Source organism: Osmia bicornis, chromosome 2 (assembly GCF_907164935.1).
Source record: "Osmia bicornis bicornis chromosome 2, iOsmBic2.1, whole genome shotgun sequence".
NCBI lineage: Eukaryota > Metazoa > Arthropoda > Insecta > Hymenoptera > Megachilidae > Osmia > Osmia bicornis.
In genome coordinates, this window is record NC_060217.1 from 10,316,185 (window position 1) to 10,340,346 (window position 24,162).

At 37.6% G+C, this 24,162-nt stretch overlaps 1 protein-coding gene across 3 annotated transcripts in view; it reads left to right on the forward strand.

Annotated features, from left to right (window-relative positions):
* LOC114877790 (E3 ubiquitin-protein ligase MIB1) overlaps positions 1 to 24,162 on the forward strand; it is a 480,657-nt gene that overhangs the window by 55,892 nt on the left and 400,603 nt on the right. For all 3 annotated transcript variants that reach the window (XM_046290190.1, XM_046290189.1, XM_046290188.1), the window contains exon 9: positions 777 to 928. In XM_046290190.1, the coding sequence (XP_046146146.1) occupies positions 777 to 928 (152 nt within the window). The remainder of the gene's footprint in view (positions 1 to 776; positions 929 to 24,162) is intronic.

Sequence of the window (24,162 nt, forward strand, 5' to 3'; positions counted from 1 at the left end):
CAACTTCACCGTTACTTTTCTACTTTAATATGTTTACCGTCACAGTGAAAGTGATCAATGTATGGTCAGACATGTCGTAAGTTTTAGATATTGAGGTGTTAATTTCAATATTTTAGGCTCTCAATTTTCTTTCTCTTATAATATCGTAAACTAGAGTTAAGAAATATCTTTTTATATTAATTCTCATCATATTCGTTGAAATTTAAAGCTCGAGTGCTTATAAAAACTTCAATATTCTTTCTCATTTATCTTCTCAATTTTCTGACGTAGCAAGAAGAGATTGAGCTTAACTATAGCAGCCTAGAAGATTATAAGACTTAATCTGATTTAAATTTAATTGCTGTTCGAGAATAGAAGATTGTTGAAAGGAACGCTTATTATAGGAAATAATTTTCATACGATTTCATGGCTTGCTCGTTTCAGGTCGACTTATTTAAAAAAGAACAATTTTAATAATCAAATAATAAAAATAAGCAGAGTTCCATTCCATTGCTTTCATTTCCTTTCAATAACTTCGATCTTGGATTTGCCTGTTGTTGAATAAATATATTTTGATTTTCAATGAAATAACGTAGCTTAAAGAAAAAGAAAGTCTTTCCAATTTACGAAGCTTTCGAGCGCAGACTGTACTGTTCTTCTGTAAAATTCAAGTAGCCATTGTTATAAAGAAATCGGTGAAACAGAAAAGTGTAGCTTTTGTTGGCGGTAATCGGTTTCTAATGGAAAAGGTAAAGGTGAGGCACATCGCTAAGAAAAACCTGTTTCCTCGTTTCCAGGACTCGGAAGGTGACACACCTCTTCACGACGCGATCTCTAAGAAACGGGATGACATGTTGGCTCTGTTGTTGGACCATGCCGCAGACATCACCCTCACGAACAACAATGGATTCAACGCTCTGCACCATGCCGCTCTTCGTGGAAACCCAAGGTGAGTAGTAGAGCCCGTATTTTCGATGTGACGCTTTTGTCCGTGATAACGTGCATCGTTCTGAATGCATCTGTCGGTGGTAGGAATTTAACCGTACGATTTTAGTTTCCTTGGAAATACAAGGATAAAGGATTTCAGCTTAAGCCAGCTGACAATTAAGGAGATAAATTGTCACATTTAAAGTTGATTGATTTCAGTCGTTCATTATGTTGACACGTATATTTTTTATTTTTATTTTTAAATTAGATAGGGATTTGTAATTTAACCCTTGATCAGCGGATTGGAAGGATAATTTTTAAACGAATAATGTAATATTTAGAAAATGAAAATAATATGCAATAGAAAATTAGATTAAAATTGTGGCTCTCTCCATGGTTCGCCGTTTGAGGGTTAAATACATAGATCACCTGTCTAGGTCTATTTGTTAATACGTTGACGATCAGTATTAGCTGTTTTAGTAATTTTTATATTTTTATTTATTTTAGTAATTTTCAAAGTTAGAAAATTTTTTTAAATGGTAAATTTCGAACTCTGTAATTTGTTATAGATTTATCTCTCTTTAAATTATAATCATTACTCTGAAACTATTTCAGACACTTCGAAGTGCTAACTTTCTAGCTTCGTACAGTAGGTCCAAAAAAGAATATTAAGACGTCGTATTCAATCGTTCACGAAGCTTCTACCAATGGTTTTGTTCTCTTGTTCGACAAATCATGAAAGAACGTCGAATCACAGGTGTTCTAATAGCACTTGTCCCTTTGTCGAAGTCTAATCGGGTCGGTCATTCTCGAAAGGTACTGAGTTAATTTTACCTCGATTCCCACCATCCACCCTTCTGTTCAATTTCGTTCCCTACAATCTTGAGAATCTTCGAGATTTGCTGGATTTTGCTGTTATTACTTCAACACCTGGATGAAGTTGTCAGAATGATGGATAGGATTGCAACTAAAATAAGGTTTATTTTAAATTTCATAGACACCAGATATTTTTAAAAATTTTAAATTATCTTTGAATGTAATTTGTTGTAATTATAAATTTTTGGTAATTTACTCCCTTTTCTTTTGGCAAAGAAATTAAAGGAACTTTTTGTTATTCAACACTGAAAATATTTCATTACATTGAAGCATTTTTCTTGAAAAGGTTGAGCATAATTATTGTCAATTAATTAAGATTTTTTACAATTCATTTTTCTCTCCTCTTTTTTCTTTAATAAACTGGGGGTCAGATCATCCCATTGTTAAAGAGCGTAAAAACGAGACTTTTTTTCTCGCTCGTTCCACGAATGAGATCCTCTTCTGTCGTCACGTTTCACGCCCGTTTCCGGACCCGGAAAATGCAGGCACCGGATGCACATAGTAGTTCTGCAATCACAATTACGAGGTACCTACTTTCGACCTCTCGGTGTCAGCGATTCGCGCTTTACCACGCTGTGTTACGATGTAGTTCGTCGAAATAACAGGCGAATTTCTGTCGTTGAATAGAAAAAGCGGTGGTTCAATGGTGTGAAAATTCTGGTGTCTATGAAAGAGATAGGAAGCGACTATCATGTATCGCAAATTTACCTTTTGTATCATTCGACCCCTCGAGCTATTCTATTATTAACTAGAATTTCGTTGAAAAATTTCATCAATGGTAAATCCTTTTTACCTCGAAGAGATATTAATTTTAACTTCATTTTGAAATTTAGTTCATTGAAGTGAAATTAAAATTTACACGAAATATAGGTACCTTTATCATTTAAAACAAAATTAAAATTTTTAAAGTTTGAAGATTTAAAGTAATTAATTTTCAAATTAAGTCTTTTTAATTCTGATTTTTCCTTTTATTCTTACAAAAGGAGGATAAATAAACTGTTGTTTGATTCATAGATGTCGAGAAAAATTGACACCACAGATGTATGAATATAAAATAAGCGTATCATGTGTCATTGAAAGCAGACATTTTTCGAAGCATTTTATTCAGGGGTAGAATTTTTACAGCTTGCGTCACTGTAAACTCTGTTATATACGAGAAGCAGTATTTTCTTTCATTTTGACTGCCAGCTCGTGAAAAGCGAAAACGATGAACAAGCGTGGACAGGTGGAGTTTGTTACTTCATGGCTGAGCAGCGGCTCGTGAATTCTGCTGTATTACGCCAATTGAATGCGTCATGTCGATGCAATTTAATCCCTTACGTCATAATCGTTTCTATTCACTCCCTTTTCAATGGTTACAAATTTTTTGGGAAATTGTTTTTCACAGCGGGACGGAATAATAGAAAAACATCGAGATCGAATTAATTGTTTATATATGTAGTTTCTCAAAATATTCCAAGTTATTTAAAAAGTAAATAAATTTAATCCTAGAACGACAAAGTAGATCTTTTTCCAAACAATTATTTATTTTCATTTATGTGTTCAAGATTAGAAAAGTAATTTTGGTTTATTGAAGATATTAAAAAAAGAAACCATTAGAGGGTTAACCGCTTCCCTAACGCGAATACCAAAATCGTTCACCATCATTCAAAGTACGGAGAATTTTTATTTATTATTCTAAAACACTCGCATGACATCGCATCAATTTTTCTTCGCCATACCGTACCGATCACTTACGCCTACTTTGGAAAGAAACCAGCACACATCCGTGGAGCCCAATCCATCGGATCGGTGGGGTGTCTGGTACGAGAGTGGTGATTTTCAGCGTGGAAAGCGTGGAGGAGAGAGGGTGCGGCGAGAAGGTTTTCGCATCCGTGTGTATGGCCCCCGGATATTACCTACCTTCGTTGCTTTTAAACCGAAGGGTGCTGATTACCGCGAGAAGATGTATGTGCCGCATCACCGACCGGAGGATGTATTTCAAAAGGAACCTATTACCCTCCTTTTCTGTCGCACCCTCTTTCCTTCTCGACAGCAGCAGGTATATCTGCGTGAAAATCCGCCACGACATTACGCAGAAACGCGTCACGAGGCTGGAATTAGATTCAGGATGATTTAGGATGATTTAGGATACCTGCTGCTAGATGATGATAATACTCGCCAGTAGATACGATGAATTCATTTGATCCAAACTGACGAACGATCCTGATTTCGATGAAGGTATCTTCGAGCAGAGGATGCGTTATATGCTAAATGGATTGAGTGTGTCTTGAGGCTGATTCAAGGCTTGGTATGGGGTGGAGTAAGTAAGTGCTCAAAGCTAATGAAGTTTTCTTTGACTATGGCTGTGCGAATCGAGGAGCGGGTAAACATTACGTTCGCGTCTGCTACCGGCTGATTATCGTTTTAGCCGATTCTGCGACTTTAATGGAAGTCCGATGTTGGTTTAGGGATCAGCTCGTTTCTATGATTGTGGAGATCAGAAAAATGGGGGCGAAAGTAACGTGTAGGATGAAGATGATCGGTTTTGTTTTGTCGGAAGTTAGAGACACTTGCAATTATTCAATTTAAAATAAATTAAGTTACAGTATAAGTAGGTTCTACTTTGAAACTAATACATTGACAACTCTGATTCTTTTGATCTGAATACTTTTCATTATCAATAGAAATTTTGTTACTTGTAAATTATTATAGTTTCAGTTAAAGTTGATGTAGTTTACAGATAGATTGGTGGGTTTGTGCAGTAAATTAATGAAAGGATTATTAAATTACTTAAAAGTATTATTCGCAGTTTGTTTTTCTGTTTACACGGAGGAAAAGGGAATTCCATGGAATTTCAGTGATTTTGCAAGTATAGACAGGTCAGGATTCTCAGTAGCCTTCGCATTCGTCTTCCTTCGGAGCCCTCCCTCTTCTTGTTCCCGGTCAGGGACGAAGAGCCAAGTCTCTTCTATGCGATTCTCTTTCTCTATATTCCTGCTTGCTAGAACCCTCTTTGCGTCCCTTTTCCTTGGTCTGTGAAGGAGCTGGCAGCTTCTCTTAAGTCCTGTGTTGCAGAGGGCTCTGAAGCCGAACGAACGGACGTCCGGAGACGTAATTTCCTGCCCTCCCGGCGCAGCTCCCTTCCGCTTGCTTCTCTTTCTGCAGCTACCTACCGCTTTGTAGGCTGCATTCTCCGGGGGTTGCTGACGAAACTTCCTCCGTTTTCCATGCTTCTGCATTCGCCTCTCTCTGTATGCTCTCGAATTAGGGTCGACCGATGACCATCATACGTCAAAACGCTCGCAACGTTTCCCAGACGTTACAGTTTATTGAATAAATCTCTGGCCATGTCTTCTTCTTTTTAGAAAAGATAGTTGCAGAAGGTTTATTACGGATTTGGGAACATGCTTGAAAGTTGTACTAAAGCAGTTGTAAAGGTAGTTGTAATAATCAGGTAGTTGTTATGATGATTTTACTTTGGAATTTTAAGAAAATTTAAATTTTAAATTTATGTGATATAGGTGGCATTTTGCGGTGCTTTTATGTCATCAAATTGTGTTAGACTTCTGTGTTCCAAAATTGACCATTTGATGTACCCTCCCTTACATAAGCTTCTCGGGTTCCAGGACTTTTCCCTTTTGCTTCTTTTTCTTTGGGCTCCCCTCTGTTCCCGGCGGCAGTTCCGAGATTGCTTAAATTTTAGAATATTTAACAACTAAAAAGTATGTTATATTTCTTTCTCAAATCATTTTACCATTAATATAGTCACAATTAAAAACTTTTTGAAAATTTCTGTTTCCCCTGTAACAGGATTTTCCTTAGGGTAACCTACTGTGCTCGATAGAGTACGACAACCTAGCATTTACACTCTGGTCAGGTTTCAGTCCGACTGTTTTTTTTTTTTTTAATTTCTCGTGTAAAAGGTAGACGAGAGGTAAAAAAAATTCTATTGTTGGTGTTGATTGTGCGAATAACAACTGCGCCAGAAGCAACAATAGCTTCGTTGACATCGGTCGAAAAATAAAACTTGAACATCGAGAACCAACCAACTAGTTGAATTTTTGTTGTTGAACTAGTTGAAGTTTCATTGTAGCGTAGATTTTCAAGGTAACTCGTTTTCATCCACTTACATTTTACATAAATTTCCGTGAACCCTTTCGCGAAGAAAGTAAAGTACGAAGCAGCCGCGAAATGATTAATTTATTAAAGCTGACACAGCCATCAAATATGCCAGGCTTTTTAAACTAATGGTAGCCATCGTCGTTCATTATATTTACTCGGAATAACTGAACACACCTTCCACCTGTTATCATTTTAACTAAGTTTGCCAAGACAGAGGCGGCGTTATTTATGATAATAACCTCATCACATATAACACAGCCACTGTTTCCCTAGAACCGTCACATACAAATTACGCTACACAGCCTCGCCTAAGTATACCGTCCATTGTTTCTAAAGCAAAAGTTCATTTCGCGAGATTAAAACGCTTACAGTCTTTCTTCGGTCCAACTTCTTGCTGGAGAGTATCGTTACTCCTCGAGACAGAGCTGCGAATGTAAACAGAATGAAAGAAAGTACTATCGCCGAGTGTGCGTACAAAGCTGGAGATGCTGTGACATTTATAGAAACAATTTACTATTTGTTGAAAGTAAAGAATGCTTGATGATTGTTTGAAAGTTTCAAATTTTCCTACAGTGGACTTGTTTATTGAATTAATTCTTTAAATATAAAGAATGTCGATGCAGTATTTATATAATAATTCTTATTAAATTTTAAGCTTTAAATTAATGTGCCATAAGTACCATTTTGTAATATTTTGATGTCATGAAATTATGATAGATATTTCTATAGCTCAAAATGTTATTTTTAATCAGTTTTAAAATTTTCAGATTTCAAAATTAAAGTTTACAAAAGTTTGTAAAATTTTGAGTGATTGTATTGCTTCAGAATAGATCGTGGTCAATAAACCTTTATGGTGGTAGAAATGGAAGGCGATGAGGCGGTTGGGTCAGTATGCAGTTATCACACTTAAAGGCCCCTAAAATTACTCGGTTATGTGTTCGCTTTGTTGGTAGGTGCTATCGATAGCTCGTTATTCAAGCATGATGGTGCAATTATTATCCCGATATGTGAACCCTATACGTTGAGATATAAACATGGATCGCATTGTAAATTCCATAGTCTGCGATGGGCTAAGCCCGGCGTTGAATATTACACCAGCATCTGTGTATTGATGCTTGAGTGACGTAACTACCGAAATTGATCACCCTTTATTGGATCACTAAAGGGCCCATCGTGGTGGTTCTAACCGTTTTATTAAAGAGGACTCTAAATATTATGAACTCTGTGAGGATCATCGCCTATTCAGGGTGTTTGGAAGTCATTTATGTATTAATTGAAGTTTGAAGGAGAATTGGAGGATTTGATGCAAGAATCAGGCAGCTCCATTTTTAAAGCCTGTTTAAAAACAAAATCTCAATTTATTTAATTAAAGTTTATGATATGCATAGTTTAAAGTAACTTTTTGTTTATTGATTTTATGAAATTAATATTTTAAATACAAACCGTGTTAGATTACATGTTACACGTAAACATAAATTTAATCGAAGAATATAAGAAAATGATTACTTTATTCAGTTAATTAAATTTCTTTTTGATCGTCTTAATTATCTTTCTTAAAATGAGATTCTTCATAATTTTCATAATTCAATTTATGCATCTGCTGGAATTTGTACAAGATTGTTGTTTTCCAACATTAATTTTATACGCTTCTAATTTAATAATAACAACGTTATGATAATAGTAGTGCTAAACAAGCTGGAAACCAATTTATTCTGAAAGTGGTATCGCGTTATAATGTAATAATAACATTGGAATAATAACGTCCTGCTACAATTTCAGTGGTGGATAGTGGTTATAAACCGAACTGTATTTTCTCAAATATGAAATATTCACTGATTGAACGCAAACAATAATTAACATATGTCAAACAAAAAGATCATACATGGTCCACGTGTAACATGGAACATTTGATATCTTTAAACTAACGTCAGAATATAGGAATAAAATTCATTTAAACCTTTTCTCATCTCCGTTAAATTTTAAGTTTCAAATCAATATAGCGTGTTTGATATTTTTTCTAAATGAAGTTAACGTCAGAATATAAGAGGAAAATTAATTTTAACTTCTTTCATCTTCGTCAAATTAATATAGCAGGCTATGTTACTATATCCACCCCTATTTCACGTCATTTTTACGTTATGAAATCATGTCAGACCTGGTATACTTTGAGATCCTCCGTTTCATATGCAACAACCTAATATTTTTCAGCGGTACGTCTTCCTCGGTATTTGCTATTCGGTGAGATATAACTTACCGCGGCCAAATGAAATTGTTCCTTCCACCGTGAAGGGACATCGATTTATGTGCACCTAAATTCGATTAACCCCCGCTTTAGAGCACTTTGAGGTGATTTAAGGCACGATGGCACTCACGAAGCCACGACAGCGTGGAAGACGCCGGTGGACGTGTGCGGTTTCTCCTTGAATATACGAGTCGAGAGAAGTCCTGTTGCGAAAACTAATTCAAAGTTACAAGCAACTTGATATCATGTGGCTAACGATCTACGTTGCTTTTGTTGTTACCAACAATATGCCCTCGATTATTTGGAAGGTACCTGTTATCGAAACCACTTTGCTATGGGGTTTACTCATCTCCAAGTCTTCATTATCCCTCGCCAGTTCAAAGCATATTGTTTATATTGAATAGGTGTTGTTATTATTATTCCAAAATCTACGTTACATAGAATAGTAAACTATTAGAAAAATAAATTTTTAAGAGTGAAGAAGCTTTTCGATCTCTACTACTCTATTTGAATTTGGATGAAATTAAATATCTCTAATTCTGTTAATTTCTGATAAGAGCTTAGATATTAGATAATGACTCGCTTTTTAAAACAATATACATTTGCTATGGTAGGATTTTGTTTGTCATAAAATGAAAATATGAAGGATTATTCAAATGGCTCGTGGAAAAAAAGTCGAGGAGGACACTTGAATGATATTGTCATTCACAATTAATATCATAGACTTTGTGTCAAAATTAAGAAACCATACAAATTTAAAATACTTAATTTTATTTCAATTCGAAGTTCTGACGCTTAATTTGGATAACCCTTTATATTTTTAAGATCTTCTAATCACAAAGCATATTTCTATTAATCTATTTCCATCGAAATATACATTTGCATTGATTTCCATAGTTTGGTAACGAGGATATTCCGATAAACCGAGGAATTTCCGAAAAATCACGCTGCTCTAGTTTCACGAGGTCGACGAGCAATAGAAATGTCCCAGGCATTATCTGCAAATTGCGGCGCGTTACCAAAGAACGAGCGCATTTCGAACGATAAGGGAAAAGCATAAGCGTAGCGTTGCTCGTTGCCGGGTTAACCGACGGATTTAATCGTTCCATCTGCATTATAATTAATGCTTCACGTCCGTGGCTACGCTCACAGCTATTCAGCAAACAGCAAGAACGAGCGATTTCGAGCCGGTGTTTCGAGCGTGACACCACCGCCACCGTTTCAACGTTTTCCCATGGATTCGTTGGCGGAGAACGGTATATCCGCGAGTTCTAACGCGGATCCGAAAGCCACTTTAGCGTGTCTCGCGTGGCTTAATTACGTTAGCCACAACGCGAAACGAAGCAGACAGGTCATAGGGTCGCTTTGATCTCGCCAACGCTCTGATTGTGACAGACTCGAACAGTACCGGACAGAAGATCTCTGGCCAGGCAGATTCACCGTTTGTTTTGTTTTGTTAGAACCACGGTCACGTGTGCGCACGGAAACCAGGCAATCCCGTGAGTTTCCAGGGACGTGATTAAAATTTCGTTAGGACGCGTTCGCGTGTCAACGACTGATAGAAAGCAACCCTGGGTCCACCGGGCTTGCTTTCGTGCACTTTGTGACCGTGGACTTTGACGTAACGCTCGCGAGGGAAATAGACCTTTTACTATTTCGACCAGGAGGAATTTTCTTTACGGATAGGTTGCATAGCGGCATGAAAAGTTGATGATACTTTTGGACGTTTCGGAGAAATTTTAAAGAGCGCGACATTTTATGGGATGGTTGAAAGATTAGGTGGTTCTTGGGAATTTTTTAAAGGATAATTAATAGACACAGGAATTTAAAACATTTGTAATTTTTTAAATTAGTGTTTGAAAAATATACAGGGTGTCTCAGATCGGGTAGTACAACCCGGGCAGGGAGTGATTCTATAAGCAAAAATAAGCCGGAAAAAAGGGAATTAATTTTTTCTGTCGTTAATTTCATTAAAAAATTCCAATTCGTTCTTGAGATATGTAGAAAACACGGTTCTTCGGGGTAACTATTTGTGGTGGTTTTCAACCCTTAAACGAACGAATTAGCGTCTTTTAATATACTGTAACATATTACAAAATGGAGAAAATCGGAGAGGGATTATTCTTCAAGAGGGATCCCGTAGGTGATGGGGATGGTTACCGGGTAGTTACCGGGTAGTATCGAGCCTTCGGTACTGTACATAAAAATAATAATTTTCTTTGAATCTACAACGATTTTTCCATAGTGCCTAAAAAAATATATTTATTCATTTAAAGTAGTTTCGTCAGAAATAAAAAGTAGCAACACCGGGTATATTTTTTCTGCAGTTCTTTCATCGTTCCGATTCTCATCAGCCATCGTTTCTCCAAGCGTTACAGCCACGCAATTCTAGTCGCGCGTCACTCGAATTCCTTGCACGACGCAGACTTCCGAGTTTTACCGATTGGTATTCCTCGGCATGTCCGTGCTAGCAAGAACAGCTCGGAGAAAAAGAAGAATTCGAATTGTCGAAGGGATGGGGGGTTGGTGATCGCGATTCTGATGCTAGCATCGTGAAACGATAGAAGAGGAAACGGAACGAGGAATTCGCAGATAAGCGCGAACGTTTCGTTCAGGACGCGAGAGGAACGCTTGGTTCCGATCGACGGCCGTAAACTTTGGAATAGTTTTCGGAATAATTAGCCCGACTCTTTTAGTAATGGCATCGGGGAGTGAGACAGGACTTGTCGGGGCATGCTTGCGGAAAACTGGGAACGAGCTGGGGTTACGGGATAGAGGGGCGAGCGGATAACCATTGAAATAGCTTGTCGGGAGCGATTCATTTAATTTCACCCAGCGAAGATCTAATTACTTCTAATAGTTTGTTAATTTCATTCGACTACTTTGCTGCCGTTAAATAATTATTAAGGACCTCCGACGGTTAGACGGAGCTCCGGTAAGGGTTTAAGGGGGTTGGAACGAGAAGACGTGAAGTTTTATATGAAAATTGTTGAGAAATTGTGAAATGCTTGTGAAAAATAAAAATTTCTTTGACTTAAACGTTTTAATTGCGGTAGGATAATTAACCCTTTGAATCTGAGTATGTTCCATTTGGATTTTATTCTTCTTACTTTTATTGCTTAAATAAAGATTATCATGTATGTTGCTATGTTTATTATGAATAGTTGAAAATAAAAGATAGTACTATAAAGGGTGATAAAAAAATTTACTCCACTCATTGTCAGTAGAATAAAAAATGTAAAATCATCACACCCTGTTTTTTATCACCTTATATAATCAAATAAACTTAAAAAAAAAAAAAATAAAAAAAACAATCAAGATTGAAAGGGTTAAAAAATAGGATAATATCAAAATTTTCTATCAATTTTTTTTAAAATTATTGTTTCTTACAACAAAATAAGATAATATAATAGATAGGCAACATATATTCCTCAGAACTCTATATATATCATATTTTATTATTTGTATTTTTAAAAAACTGGGGATAGCTTTTTCTAATTTAAAAAATTTTCCAGATAAGAATATGAAATACTTAATTTCCTTCTCTCATATAGAATCTTCACTTAAGATTGAAATTTTGTTCTTGAATTTTGGATCTCCCCGTAGTCGAAAGGTTTTGCGCTCGCGAGTACGTGCATTGCAAAAGACAGAGGCACCGAGCAAAGCCGGGCCATTATATCTATATCGAGTTATAATAGCCCTCGTGTTAAATCGCATGAGAGCCAAATCGCTTGGAACTAACGTCGAGTATCCCCGTTCCTCTCCGTCTATCCTCTCGTTATCCTGCATACACATATACACACACATGCACACATATACACACACTACGACAGAGGCTGCAGCTCTAGGAAAACTACATCGCTACCCTTAGGACATAACGGCGCACTTTCGTTAGGAATTATGCATTCAACCGGCGTCACCAACTTTTTTCGCCCTGTTCTCTATCCTCCACCCTTTTTGTCCCCTTTGTCCCATTAATTGGGAACGCTCGGGAGTCGACTGTCTGATCTTCCTGATTCGATGTAGGAGACTGTGGGCGGTTCTCTTTTTCTTCCTTCTTTTTTGAGAAACTTAGATGTTATTTTTTCGACAGACACCATCTTTATACTGCTCCTTGGTATTCATAGTTGCTTAAGTTAAAAATGAAAATTTTTAGGAGGGGTGATTCAGTTTTGCATTTGATTAGTAGAATATTCATTACATAATTCATTCAAATTTTTATATTTCTCAGATTAAAGATTCTAAATATAATATGGGTTTGATTTGTAAAAAAGAAAGGAAAAATGAAATTTTATGGCTTATGCATTTATTAATAATAAAAATTTTTTTAACTTCAATCTGATTTTAATTTAATTTTTGAAATTTATGATTAGTTAAATGATAGAATGAATAATTATTATTATTAAATGAGTATTAGAGAATTATGATTAGAAAATAAAAATCGTAACATAAGGAAATTGATACGAGTAATTAAACATTAGTTAAAAGGCTTTAATTTATCTCTAAGTTTACTTACTGCTATCTTTTTACGTTGCAATTTAAAGTTTTTCTTCGTGGGCATATATATGCAGCTTTAAATTTATGTTATCAAAAAGAAAAAAGTAAGTAGAATTTATGAAGAAAGGGCGGTTGGTATCAAGTAAGGAGCCACTTTATCGTAATTTGTTACGCTCGTATTAACTTCCGTTTTTAAAGTCATTCTCTGGTTAATGTAACTTGTAACATTTCTCGAGTAAAGTGATGATTTATTTTTATGCTACGATTTAATATTTACTCGTAAACCGCTTATTTTCAGAAAATTCAACATTTTTCTATTTATTTCGTTAAGGTTTTAAATTTTTAATAATTCTCTCAGTTGTAATTTTTTGTAGAAAGAGGTTTTTTACTTCTGATAATTAATACGACACTTCTTAATTATTTAATATTCAATCAACTTTGTTGTTACATTTTTTCAAGAATGCAAAGGGATTATTAAGTTTTCAAAAATATGTTTTTCAAACCATCTAATGATAAAACAAATTTGTATTTAGTTTCCACATTTTCTACAGAAATATACATTTGTATAAATATTCCTAATTTACTAAATGAAGATGTATGTGGAAATTTATTTAAATTTTACAAATGTTCATTTAATTACATGCAGCATAGTTGAGTTTTGCTTCCTTTTATCGTACAGTTGCAATTTCACCAGGAACAAACAGGGAGAAAATTTTCTCCACAATTCGTTCTTACGTGCAGCTATTTTGATACAGATTGAACATTCTTCTTTAGATTCTCGACATTCCATTTTAAATTGCTTCCGAGACCTTAATGTCAATTGATAGAAATTGCTGTAAACTCGATTTTCGTGAAATTTATTGGTAGTAGATGTTGCTCTCTGCTAAACTTAACACCCCTAAGAATTTTACTTTATTTCAGTTATTTGCTTTATTCGTGTCCTTCACTGTTTTATAATATTTTTAACCCTATTTCTTACCCTTCATAGAAGGTTTCTGTTTTTCTATGAATGCTGTGTTAAATGCTCCACAGGAAGGAAATAGGGTTAGATTGTATTTCTCATACATTAGAGAAGCTTACAAGTTTTCAACTCAAGTCAGGGTTGCCTGAAAAATGTTATTTTTTATGTTTAAGTCACAGAAGAAAGGGAAATCTTATATAATAGAACATTTGAGGTAAATCGATTAACTCCAAAAAAACAAAAAGCGAAGAAATTGATAGAATACAAAAAGTTAAGTATCAATTAAATTTTAATTATATCCAAAATTTTAACAGATTCAAAAAGTGGAGTTAATCACCTTGGCATATGACTCTAATTTACATAGTTTCAATGAACATATGCATTTTTATTCATTTTCTTACGAATATTATTTATTTTCTTGAAAAGTGGTTAATGCAGATGAAAATTCTCCCTTACCAACCTTCACTCACATATACATAAAATTTCACTAGTTAATCACAGAAAATCCTAATCGTCTTATCACTTTTACGAAAGGAGCTAACGATAAAAATACGATATTTCAAGAATCATATTGTGGATGATCCATGACATCGAAGATGCGTTTCGGAGGTAAGAATCCAAAGCTCTCGAGTAGCTGGGTCAAAGCCGGCTCTAGATATTCCGCTCGAACCGATTCCGGCATTCCGTTTAGCTGGTAGGTAATAGGCGGTTTAAGATTCATCGTTGACTCGTCGGTGTCGGGGGACGGATGGTGCACAGGCACGCGGTAATCCTTGAAAGGATTCACAGGGTTAGAAAACAGTCCGCGAAACGTAGGTTGCTTTCGTGCAAGGATTTGACTGGAGGATTAAACGAGCGCCCCTGAATTCGCGCGGCTCCCTCGTAAATTGCTCCAAAGAATTCGATATTAACGGTAGCTAGAGGTTGGCCCCGGCGTTAGAGGATGGTATGAGGTGGTTGTCGGTACCCCGGGATACCGGCAATGGCGTACGGGGGTGGTGGCTGTTCCTCGGAAGCAGCAACGACGCCGAGGAGGGCTAGGAAGGTATTAATGCTGCGTTCGCCTCAGACGCCAACCGAGCTGACAAAGCTTCGCTCCGCAGTCTGGCGGGCTCGAGGTATTCCAACAAGAGGATCGGGGATGGTTTTCGGTCTACGAATACGGCTCTACGGCAAAACCAGGCTAGCTAACGTACGCTCACTGTGTGCGCTCCTGTGCTCGAGACGGCGAGCAACAAGCATTCGTGTTGCTTGACGCCGTTGGGATTAAGACGAAGTCGCGAGGGTTGCCGTGTTGCTGGGAAATTCGCGAACACGCTCCGATAATACGTTATCCGTCATTCTGACGTGGCCATCGGTTCTACACGGTGCACGTCGACGACGCTGCGCTGTTACGAATTAGTGATTTGGGGCAATTTGCAGAGAATGATTATGGTGGGTAGTTCGTATAATATATTGCTCTTTTCATATACGAAGGTAAAGTTTAACTTCACCTTCATTTCTAAGAAAATATTCTTCATTTTTAAGAAATAATAGCTGGGTAAATTAAACTGGAGCTAAAATTATATTCAGAGAATATTCTATGAATTCTTGATAACGTTGAGAATATCCATAATTTACCCTGTTTCCTAACTTGCAAAATCTTTAAAATATTAATCAAGTTGTTCAAAGCCTTCAGATGCTCCAAATAATCTTACTTCTCAATTAAGTACCCAAGGAATTTAAAATTAAAAAATGATCAAATTGCTTGAAAATCTGCAGAAAAAACGAGCCCATGGTTATTTGGCAGTGAATCGATAAAGGTTTATCGCGGTCGTGGAAGAGAGATCGGCGAGTCGGTGAAGGATTATTGAAATTTTCATTATCGTCCGACGAAGTCGATCGCCTTTCCGCGTAGCTTGGCCCACGATATGAAATATCGAGGATACGTAGCCTCGACAGCAGCCGGGTCGAAAGTAGTACGTCGAATATTCGACGTTCGACGGCGGCGTCGCGCCGCCTACAATTTCGTGGGATGATCGTAAGAAGTGACGTCAGCGTTTATCAAATCTTTCAAAGGTTTCGGGCTCGGAGAGTCAGAGTTTCCGGGTCGGTGGATCGCTAAGCTGAATTCCACCCCTTCTGCCTGCTCGTCCTTGTTCCACCTCGTAGTTCTTCGGCCCCTCTGTGCCTCGCGTTCCATATCTCCTTTATCCTCTTTGGTTTTTACCTCGGCCCCATCGTGCGTCTTTCGCCTATAGCTCGCTCTTTTTCTACCCTCGTTTGCCCGGAAATTGGATAGTTGCTTCCAATTCCGCGCGGAACCACCAAGAGGAAGCCGACCAGCATTCCTTTGTTTCTTTCGCTTCGTCTTCAAACCTGTAGAAAGTTTCGTGTACCAAGTTTCCTATGCGACTTCCTGCTTGTCTTCGTTTCTCCTTCTACCAGAATTTTTTATTCTGCGTTTTGACTCCCGTCGATGTTGGTCAACTTCCTGTTGCGTTGTCGTGTTAAATTGAAGAAACATATTATTTAGATTCACGATTATTCGAAGGGATGAAAGCTATAGTGGTGTAAATTAAATTTTTTAAAATGCATAAATATATTTCTTTCAATATACACACGAGGTTATTTACATTTTTTTTAACACCTTCGTCGCCATAAGGGTTGCAATGACTATGAATTTAATTTTAAAGTAAATGAATTGCATTTTCGTGCATTTTAAGTGCTTGCTGATATCTTTCCCTGTTGTTGGATCGGATTAAATCGACATTGAATTTCAGTGATTCGGTCGGCGCAATTTTAACCCATTAACAATGGATTCCCTTTAATGCACTTGCATAAAGAATAACTCATATCGATTAAAAAGACAAAGAATGAAACCATACGATTATTGTTAAAAGAAATTGATTTTTATATTAAAATACAAAGGTATATTTGATTGATGAAGTATTCGACTCTAATGTATTTCTTATTATTTATAAAATTATAATGAAACATTATTCCAGGATAAATTAAAAATAAAAAATTCTTGCTAACCAAATATAACCGAGGATATTAAGCTAAAGTTAATTGTATAATTTTTAAACGAAAGGGATTCATATATTGGAAGAATAATTTTTAAAGAAACAGTATAAAATTTAGAAAATGAAAATAATATAAAGTACAAGATTTAATTAAAACTGGAGCTCTCTCCGTGGTCCGCCGTCCGAGGATTAATAAGTCAATTACACAATTGGTTTCAGAGCGGTTCAAACGATTAATATTTTTTCATCTATAAGACACTCGATACTTGAAACGCTTCGCTCGAACGATGCCACAAAATTCTGGTCGTTTCCATTAATTCGTGGAACGGTATCCTGCCAGGGGCAGACATCAAAGACACGATAAATTCTCCTTTCAATAAAAGTTCCGGAGTTCGATACGCGAGTCAGGCTCGCGAGCAGTTTCTTTTCGTTGGCGGTTATAAGACAGAGGGCAATTTTTCATGCCACGTACCGATTCGTGAGCGATTCACGTACTCTTCGGACGCCGCGCCGCGCCGCAGTATTTCACCTGTTCCCACGGCGAAAAGTCTTTCGGATTGGCCTGGCATCCCCACGAGTGATTTCGCGTTTAAAATTCCATGGCCGGTTTTGTAATTAGTTTAATTCCGTTCGGGGAATTTATTAAGAAAGGAGGAAGCCGGAGTGAGACATATATTTCTAGCTTTCAAGCGGGCTACGTGCTCAGAGATTTACTGCGAGTTTCGCGGCCCCATTGCGCCCTTACCACCGGCAGAATTGTCGGGAAGAGATTTTTAAAGTTCGAAACTTCTATAAGAGTTCCACCACCACCGGGCGAATCTTTCCACCGAAGACCGATTTCGTTCACCATTGTCTCTTACTTGGGAATGGGTTACTCGAACGACAGTTTTCCACCAATAGGGAAGAACAGTATTCGTGTATCGATGGAATTGATGTATTGATTTTTGTTGGAAACGTTTAAATCTGTATGTGCAATATATTGGAGTCTCGTACGACGGATGTAGGGTGATTTTGATCCAGTTACAGTTGCATTTATTTCTCTTTTTCTTTCTTATTTATTTTCTAAGTTTTGACAGTAGGTATTAGATATTAATGTTACCTGAGGTTGAAGTACAAAGAAGGAAAAAGGAAATACATTGGTATTTAATGAAATTAATATTCAATCTCCCCCCTCAAAAGCATTTCATTAAAAATGTTAAACAATATACATTAGTTTTCTAACTTATGAGATGTTTCATTATACCAATATCAAAATTAATTTTTAACTATAATACTTCAATTTAGTATTTCATATTTTTAACTTTAATTGTTGTGTGTAATTATAGGCATCTTAATTATTATATTATTGTCAATTAATCCTCCACCGGTATACTGGGTCTCTGAGTTCCAGACAGAATTTTCATTTTTTCGTCAATATATTAGTGTACATGTCCCAGAGTAGAAGTAATTACATCATCCGGTCTGTGTAACGCTTCTTGACTCTAAACGGATCGGTTTCCGGTGCCGGCCCTCTTCTTAAGATACGTTCAAGTACCTAGTTAAATCCCCGTGATCTTAAATTTAAGTGCTGTGCCGGGAGTTGTTAAGCCGCGCTTTATAGGATCCCACGCCTTCGTGGAGACGCCATTTACCGTTTGCCGAGCGAACCTACAGGATGACACGGCCAGTGAAAGAAGGAACTAAAGAAATAAAGAACGTAATCTCATGAAAATATCGCTTGGCCGCTGCAATTTCGCAATCAGACGCTAATGCTCAAAGACTCCTCGCCCGTCGCTTGATTCTTTATCTATTCGTCTTCTCCTTTCTTGTTGTAATGTAATACAGCCTTCAGACGTTTCTCTAAATTAATTTTGCATTTTATTCCGCTCGAAGAAGTTATCAAATTCTTTGGTATAGAGTTAGAGTAAAGTATAGAGTTATCAACAGTAAATTAAAATGTTTTTACTGTTGCTGCTTCTATACGATTAAATATTAACTTTATTTAGAATAAATTTTAATTTTTGAACCAAGTTTGTCAATCAAGGGAGCTCTCGAATATTTGACAGTCCTAGGTTCCAGAAATCTTAATTCGCTCCTTGGAAAGGTATTTGTAAAATTTGGAAATTTTAAATGCTTAATTAATCTTTGAGAAAAATTAATTTCTGGGTTAAAATTTTATCTGCGTACCCTATTTACACTAATATTTAGGAATGACTGTTCAGGGTGAGTTTATTGTTGTAGCTGTTCTTTTAGTAAATTGGAAATCGATAGTCGACCGGTTGATCGATCGCGCACCAGATTTATTCGCCGAGAGGAATTCTTAGCCCGTAATCTTTGGAGCGGCACACGGTCCGCTGGAAAATTCAGTACTTTGAGAAATGTAAAATCGATATGCGATTGAAATGTGGCTGAACGAGTTGCGAGAACGTACGCGTTCGCTACGTGCTACATTCTGGATACGAGATGTTGGAAATTCGACGAAATTTTAGTTTTGACTCTGGCAATTTTATGAAACATGATCACTGAACAGCTCGGTTATGAAACTGTTCACATACAGTATTTTCGTTGTTCGATATTGTTATTGGTGAAAAATATGTGGGCAATTTTGAAGAAGGAAAATCTCATAATTTTCGCGCCTCGAATATGCTGGAGACAATTATAACTCCAAAAGTACTGATAATATTGCAATTGATATTTTCATTTTTATCGCAGAGATTCAAGCTAATTGCGCGGAAAATGAAGCAGTTTTAATAATCTTTACATCGAATGCTGATAATATTGAATTGACTGCTGTAAATTTACCATTGAAAAATAGAATATTCTCCCATCCGGCTACAACAATAAACTATTTTCGAACGTGAATAAATTTTTCTGTTGAATTTTAAAACGGTCCATTCATTCTGGTTCTATTCAAATATTCCGTCAGTTTTATCTAACTGTGGATTAACTCTTGTATTGAATTTTGTTTAGTGTAAATATTATTGACTGACAGAAACCAAGTTTATTATATACATATATTTTTTTCAAAATAAATCCTTCTACATTGAAACAGGGTTTTTTTTACACAAAAACAATATTTAATATTGCCATTGAATTGTGCTAAAAAATATTTCATTGCAAATAAAATTATTTGATTTACATTCGGAAATTGAATTAGAAATTTTGATATAAAAAAAAAGAAGAAAGGGTTAAAAAAAGCCAAGCAAGTGGCAACCGACGATTGCTCGAAAGCAGTAAGAATTATCGCAGCGCCGGATTAAGAATCTCATTTTCCGGATACTTTGCGTCTGACAGGGGGCGCGGGCATGCGTGCAACCCCTCTAAACGAGGGATGCGTTTGCTCTTTACGCTCAGGGCTCTCTCGCTTACCCTTCATTATCGCGGCGTTGGTCGTTCTGGTGTCGGTAGCGGGCCGGGCTACGTGGCGCAGTAGCAAAATGCAAAATGGGGCGTTTTATCAAAAGCGAAATTCGTCCCGGAGACTGAAATTTGTCCAACGTAGCGGAAGCCCCGGATTACGTCGGCCTCTTCCGTCTCGTTCCATTCTTTGCGACCGCGCGTACCGGTGTCGCTCGCTTTCTCACCGTTTTCACAGCTAACTCTCCTTTCGCGCCCGGTGTCCTCCTCAGACCTCTTCTTACCTCCGTCTCTTTTCTGAAAAAGGGTAACAAAGTGTTAAAGTTTTAATCCGGCGAGGAGCGAGCCGCGTGTAACTAGGAGCGAGTTACTGAACGGAGAGGGAGGATCTCGGGCGGCCGTTGGCGAAGAGCAAGGTGGTTGGTAGCGGGACAAAAGAGGACGGTTGAAAGAGAAGAGTCGAGGAACAGGAAGGAAAGGAGGACGAAACGACGAAAGGAGTAAAGACGGCCGGAAAAGGGAAGAAAGATGCGAGCAGGAGTGGTCGGGGGTGGGCGGCGAGGGCCTTCGGAGGGGTGGAGAGCACAGAAAAGTCTTTGTAATCGCAGTTTTCTACTTTTTCCAAGAGTCCGGGTGACGGGGAAGGGGGGTTCGCTCCAGGGTGGCGAGGTGAGTCTAGATTCCGAGTGGATGGGGTAGATGGAGCGACGAGGACCGGCGAGGCGAAGGGTGGTGCTGCTGCCTGTGGGCTGAGGATCGGCAAGGGGAGGGAAACCCCGGTAATGGTACGGGTGGGTGGGTTGGTGCAAGGGTGTGCTTGAACAGGGATTTACGGAATTTATCACTTGAATTCCCTGTAAAGGATTAACAGACATTCCCTCGCTCTCCCTGAAGAGACGCACAGGGTGCACTGAGTTACATAGGAACTACTTGGGATGATGGCGCCGCCTGGTGGCTCCGCAACCCTTCCTCGCTCCACCCATATGTGTACACACACCCTTTTGATAACGCCTGTATAAATGCTCCCGCGAAGTTGCTTTTTTTTCTGAGGCTGATTTAGTCCTGGGGATCGTTTGAAAGCTTTGGTACGTTTCTTTCCTCTTCCTTTTGTCTCTGGCTTTGCGAGGGTACTTAAGGGGTTACCACCTTGATCAGTTTAAAAAATATCCCGCTTTTGGACATTTACTTTTCTCTTCTTTCTCTTAAACTTTTTCAATAAAAATATGCACGTATGAATAGCAGATAATAATGATTTTTTACAATTTTTCTTTAAATACAAATATGGAATGGAGGGTATACTGTGAGAAAATATGAACAATACTTGTTTACAAATGAAAAAGGAAGGAGTTATACTTCATCTTTTCTTCAGCTAAAAATAAAAATTTTCAATAGGTGTTCATTCGACATGTAATTTTCTGGAGGGGTTACAAGGGGTTGCGAGCAAATCTCCGTGATTTCTCGCGATTGTCGATCGTTCGATGTCGTGCACCTGTGTCGGGTGTTTTGATGTATGGAAATATTTCGCAATGTCGTCGGAAACACGACCGATCCTTTGGCACGATCCTAAAAGGCTAGTATTTCCCACCGGTTGAGTTTTTTCAGGGTAACCCTCCGACCCGTTTCGTTGAAACTTTACGAGCTTCGAATTGTCCGATAGAATTCTGTCGCACAATATCGAGCGACCATTGTGGAACGAAAGGTTGGCAAGATTTTTCTTTATGATCCTGGAATTAGACAGAATGAATCACTGTAATTTTCTTGGATCCTACCTTATGACTGGTTTAATCTCCTCTCGTTTCTTTTCTGTTCTTTGCAGCTTGTAGAATAACTACATCCTTGATCAACCCATTTTTTATTACTACAAAGTAACAAACTCTTATTTTATATTTTATCGTAAAATAGTAGGTATCAAGTTGTGATTTAAAAGAATTTTAATTAAGAAAATTCAAATACTATTAATATTTTAAATGTTTACATAAGTGAATGTGAAGTTAAGATTAAAAAGAATTTTAATTAAAAAATTGAGGTATTGTTAATATCTGAAATGTTTACTTTCTAATAAAAAAGTGGGTCAATTAAAACAATGTAGTTATTTTACAAACTGCAAAGAATAGAAAAGAAAACGAGAGAAGATTAATCCAGTCATGAGGTCAGATCTAACGAAAATACAATGATTCTATTATTAACAGTTTAGTAAATTACATATACTAAATTTCACTAATTAAAATAATATATTTAAAGAGTAAAAAAATGTACTGTCGTTCGAGAAACTTATTACAACCCCATATTGATGTTCCAAATTATAATAAAAGATTTTCTATTTCTCTTTTTCTCCATCCAGTATTCTACTATTGTTCCAAATATGAGAAAACGTTGTCGCGTGCATGAAATCTTGGATTTTATTAATTCACCAGCGGCAAGATATCGTTGCATTTCTCTTTTACATCAACAAGGATCCCGGGCCAGCTGCTTATTTATACGAACGTTTTGATCGATGTTCACTTTTCCAGCAATTTGGTTTCATAACATTTCGATGTGGAAATACCTACGGGGGTAAATATCAGCAGTCGAGCTTTCACCCCTCTGTCTTCCTTTATTTTTCCCTGTTCGCTCTTTTCCCCGGTATCAATCGACGACACTCGCACCCAGCCTCGTGCCAAAGCAAACCTTGCTACGATCTTCCGTGGATTCTATCCATCCCCCATCGCGTAAACGTAAACATGGATATATTCGAACAACGGCTATCCAAGCAGACTGGGTGGTCGCACCCCTGTGCCCAGGGTAATATATCAATGGCTAATAAAATATGAAGGGTCCTCTTGCCTCTATTCTCCCACGAATCCTCGCCTTTTCTCTGGCTTGTTCTTTGACGCATGGAGGGAAATCGGGTCTGGAAAATATGGTGAGAGACAGGTGTGAAGAATGACAGTTTTTCAATTTTTCGGATCATCGTGAAGAGTTTCCAACCTGTAGACACCTTTGGAAAATTTCACACCTTGAAATCTATTACATCAATTATTAATTTAATAAATTCCTAAAACGGAATTCTGCCTTTTGGGTGCCTTTTGGGTCGTTAGTAATTAACGATGTTGATAATAGCAAGGAAAACATAATTTTTAGAAAATAAAAAATTTTTTGACATTGAGATAATAAATGATGAATTTTGAGACACAGGAAATGCTTATGGCATAGCAATTTGAAGCTTAAGGAGGATTTCTTTTACCACATATTTCGATAAATACCCATCTTAAGAACATGCATATATAGTTTTAGGACGAAATTCAAAAAATTAACGTTTTCAAATTGTTGTTCCAAAATTGTGTACACCATAAAACAGAAATTTTTTGTATTATATTAGTTGCTTTAAAAAAATTCTCAAAAATATCTTTATTTTCCGATCCTTTACCGTGTGCAACCCCCTTCAGATTTGCTCTCACAAATATTTTTGATACAAAAACCACCCTCTTTGCCAAAACCTTATTCGAACGCGGTGGAAATGTAATCCGGATCCAAACGAAAACAGCACCGAAGGAAGGAAAAAAAAAAATATATTTTTCCTGAAAATAGAGCGGCAGAGGGTCGAGGCGTGCAACTGCGTGTGAACTGGTGGAGTAATCAGAAGGCGAGCTGCGAAACGCGTTGACTACAAATTCCGGCTTTCTTCCGGCAGCCTCTTTACACACGCGCCGAAAGCAACACGATGCAAGAATATTTCTGTCTCGTGCGCGCGTTTGTTAGAGGGGTTGTGCGCGTTTCGAAGAGGGTGGGTCGAGGGCGTCGAGGTGTGGTAGTAGCGACGCATCGTGCGCGGCACGGCAATTCAGACTCGAAAGCTTCCAAACATCTTCAATATAAGTTAGGCAACTGTACTTAGGTTAGCTTGGTAACCAGGGCCGCATACGAAACAGTCCACGAATAGTTGGAAGGCATTCCCTTATTGCGAATATCAAGTAACTCGCAGCCTTGCCGGCAAACCCCCTCCTCCCCTCGATCGTCGCGCCTTAAATTAACTCTCGAATTAGGTAGACGATAACGAGGCTGCCACGATACCTAGCCCCGTGTACCAGCTCGAAATCAGGTCGAAGATGCGCCGCTACGCGCGTCGATCGAATCCTCTTTGCCGGAATTACCAGCCAGGCGAATTTCATTTTCTACCCTTGTACTCGTTTCCGGGACTCTCTTTGAGGTCCGCCAAAGCTACCGTGAAACGGCTATTTAATTGTTTTCTTGGTGTA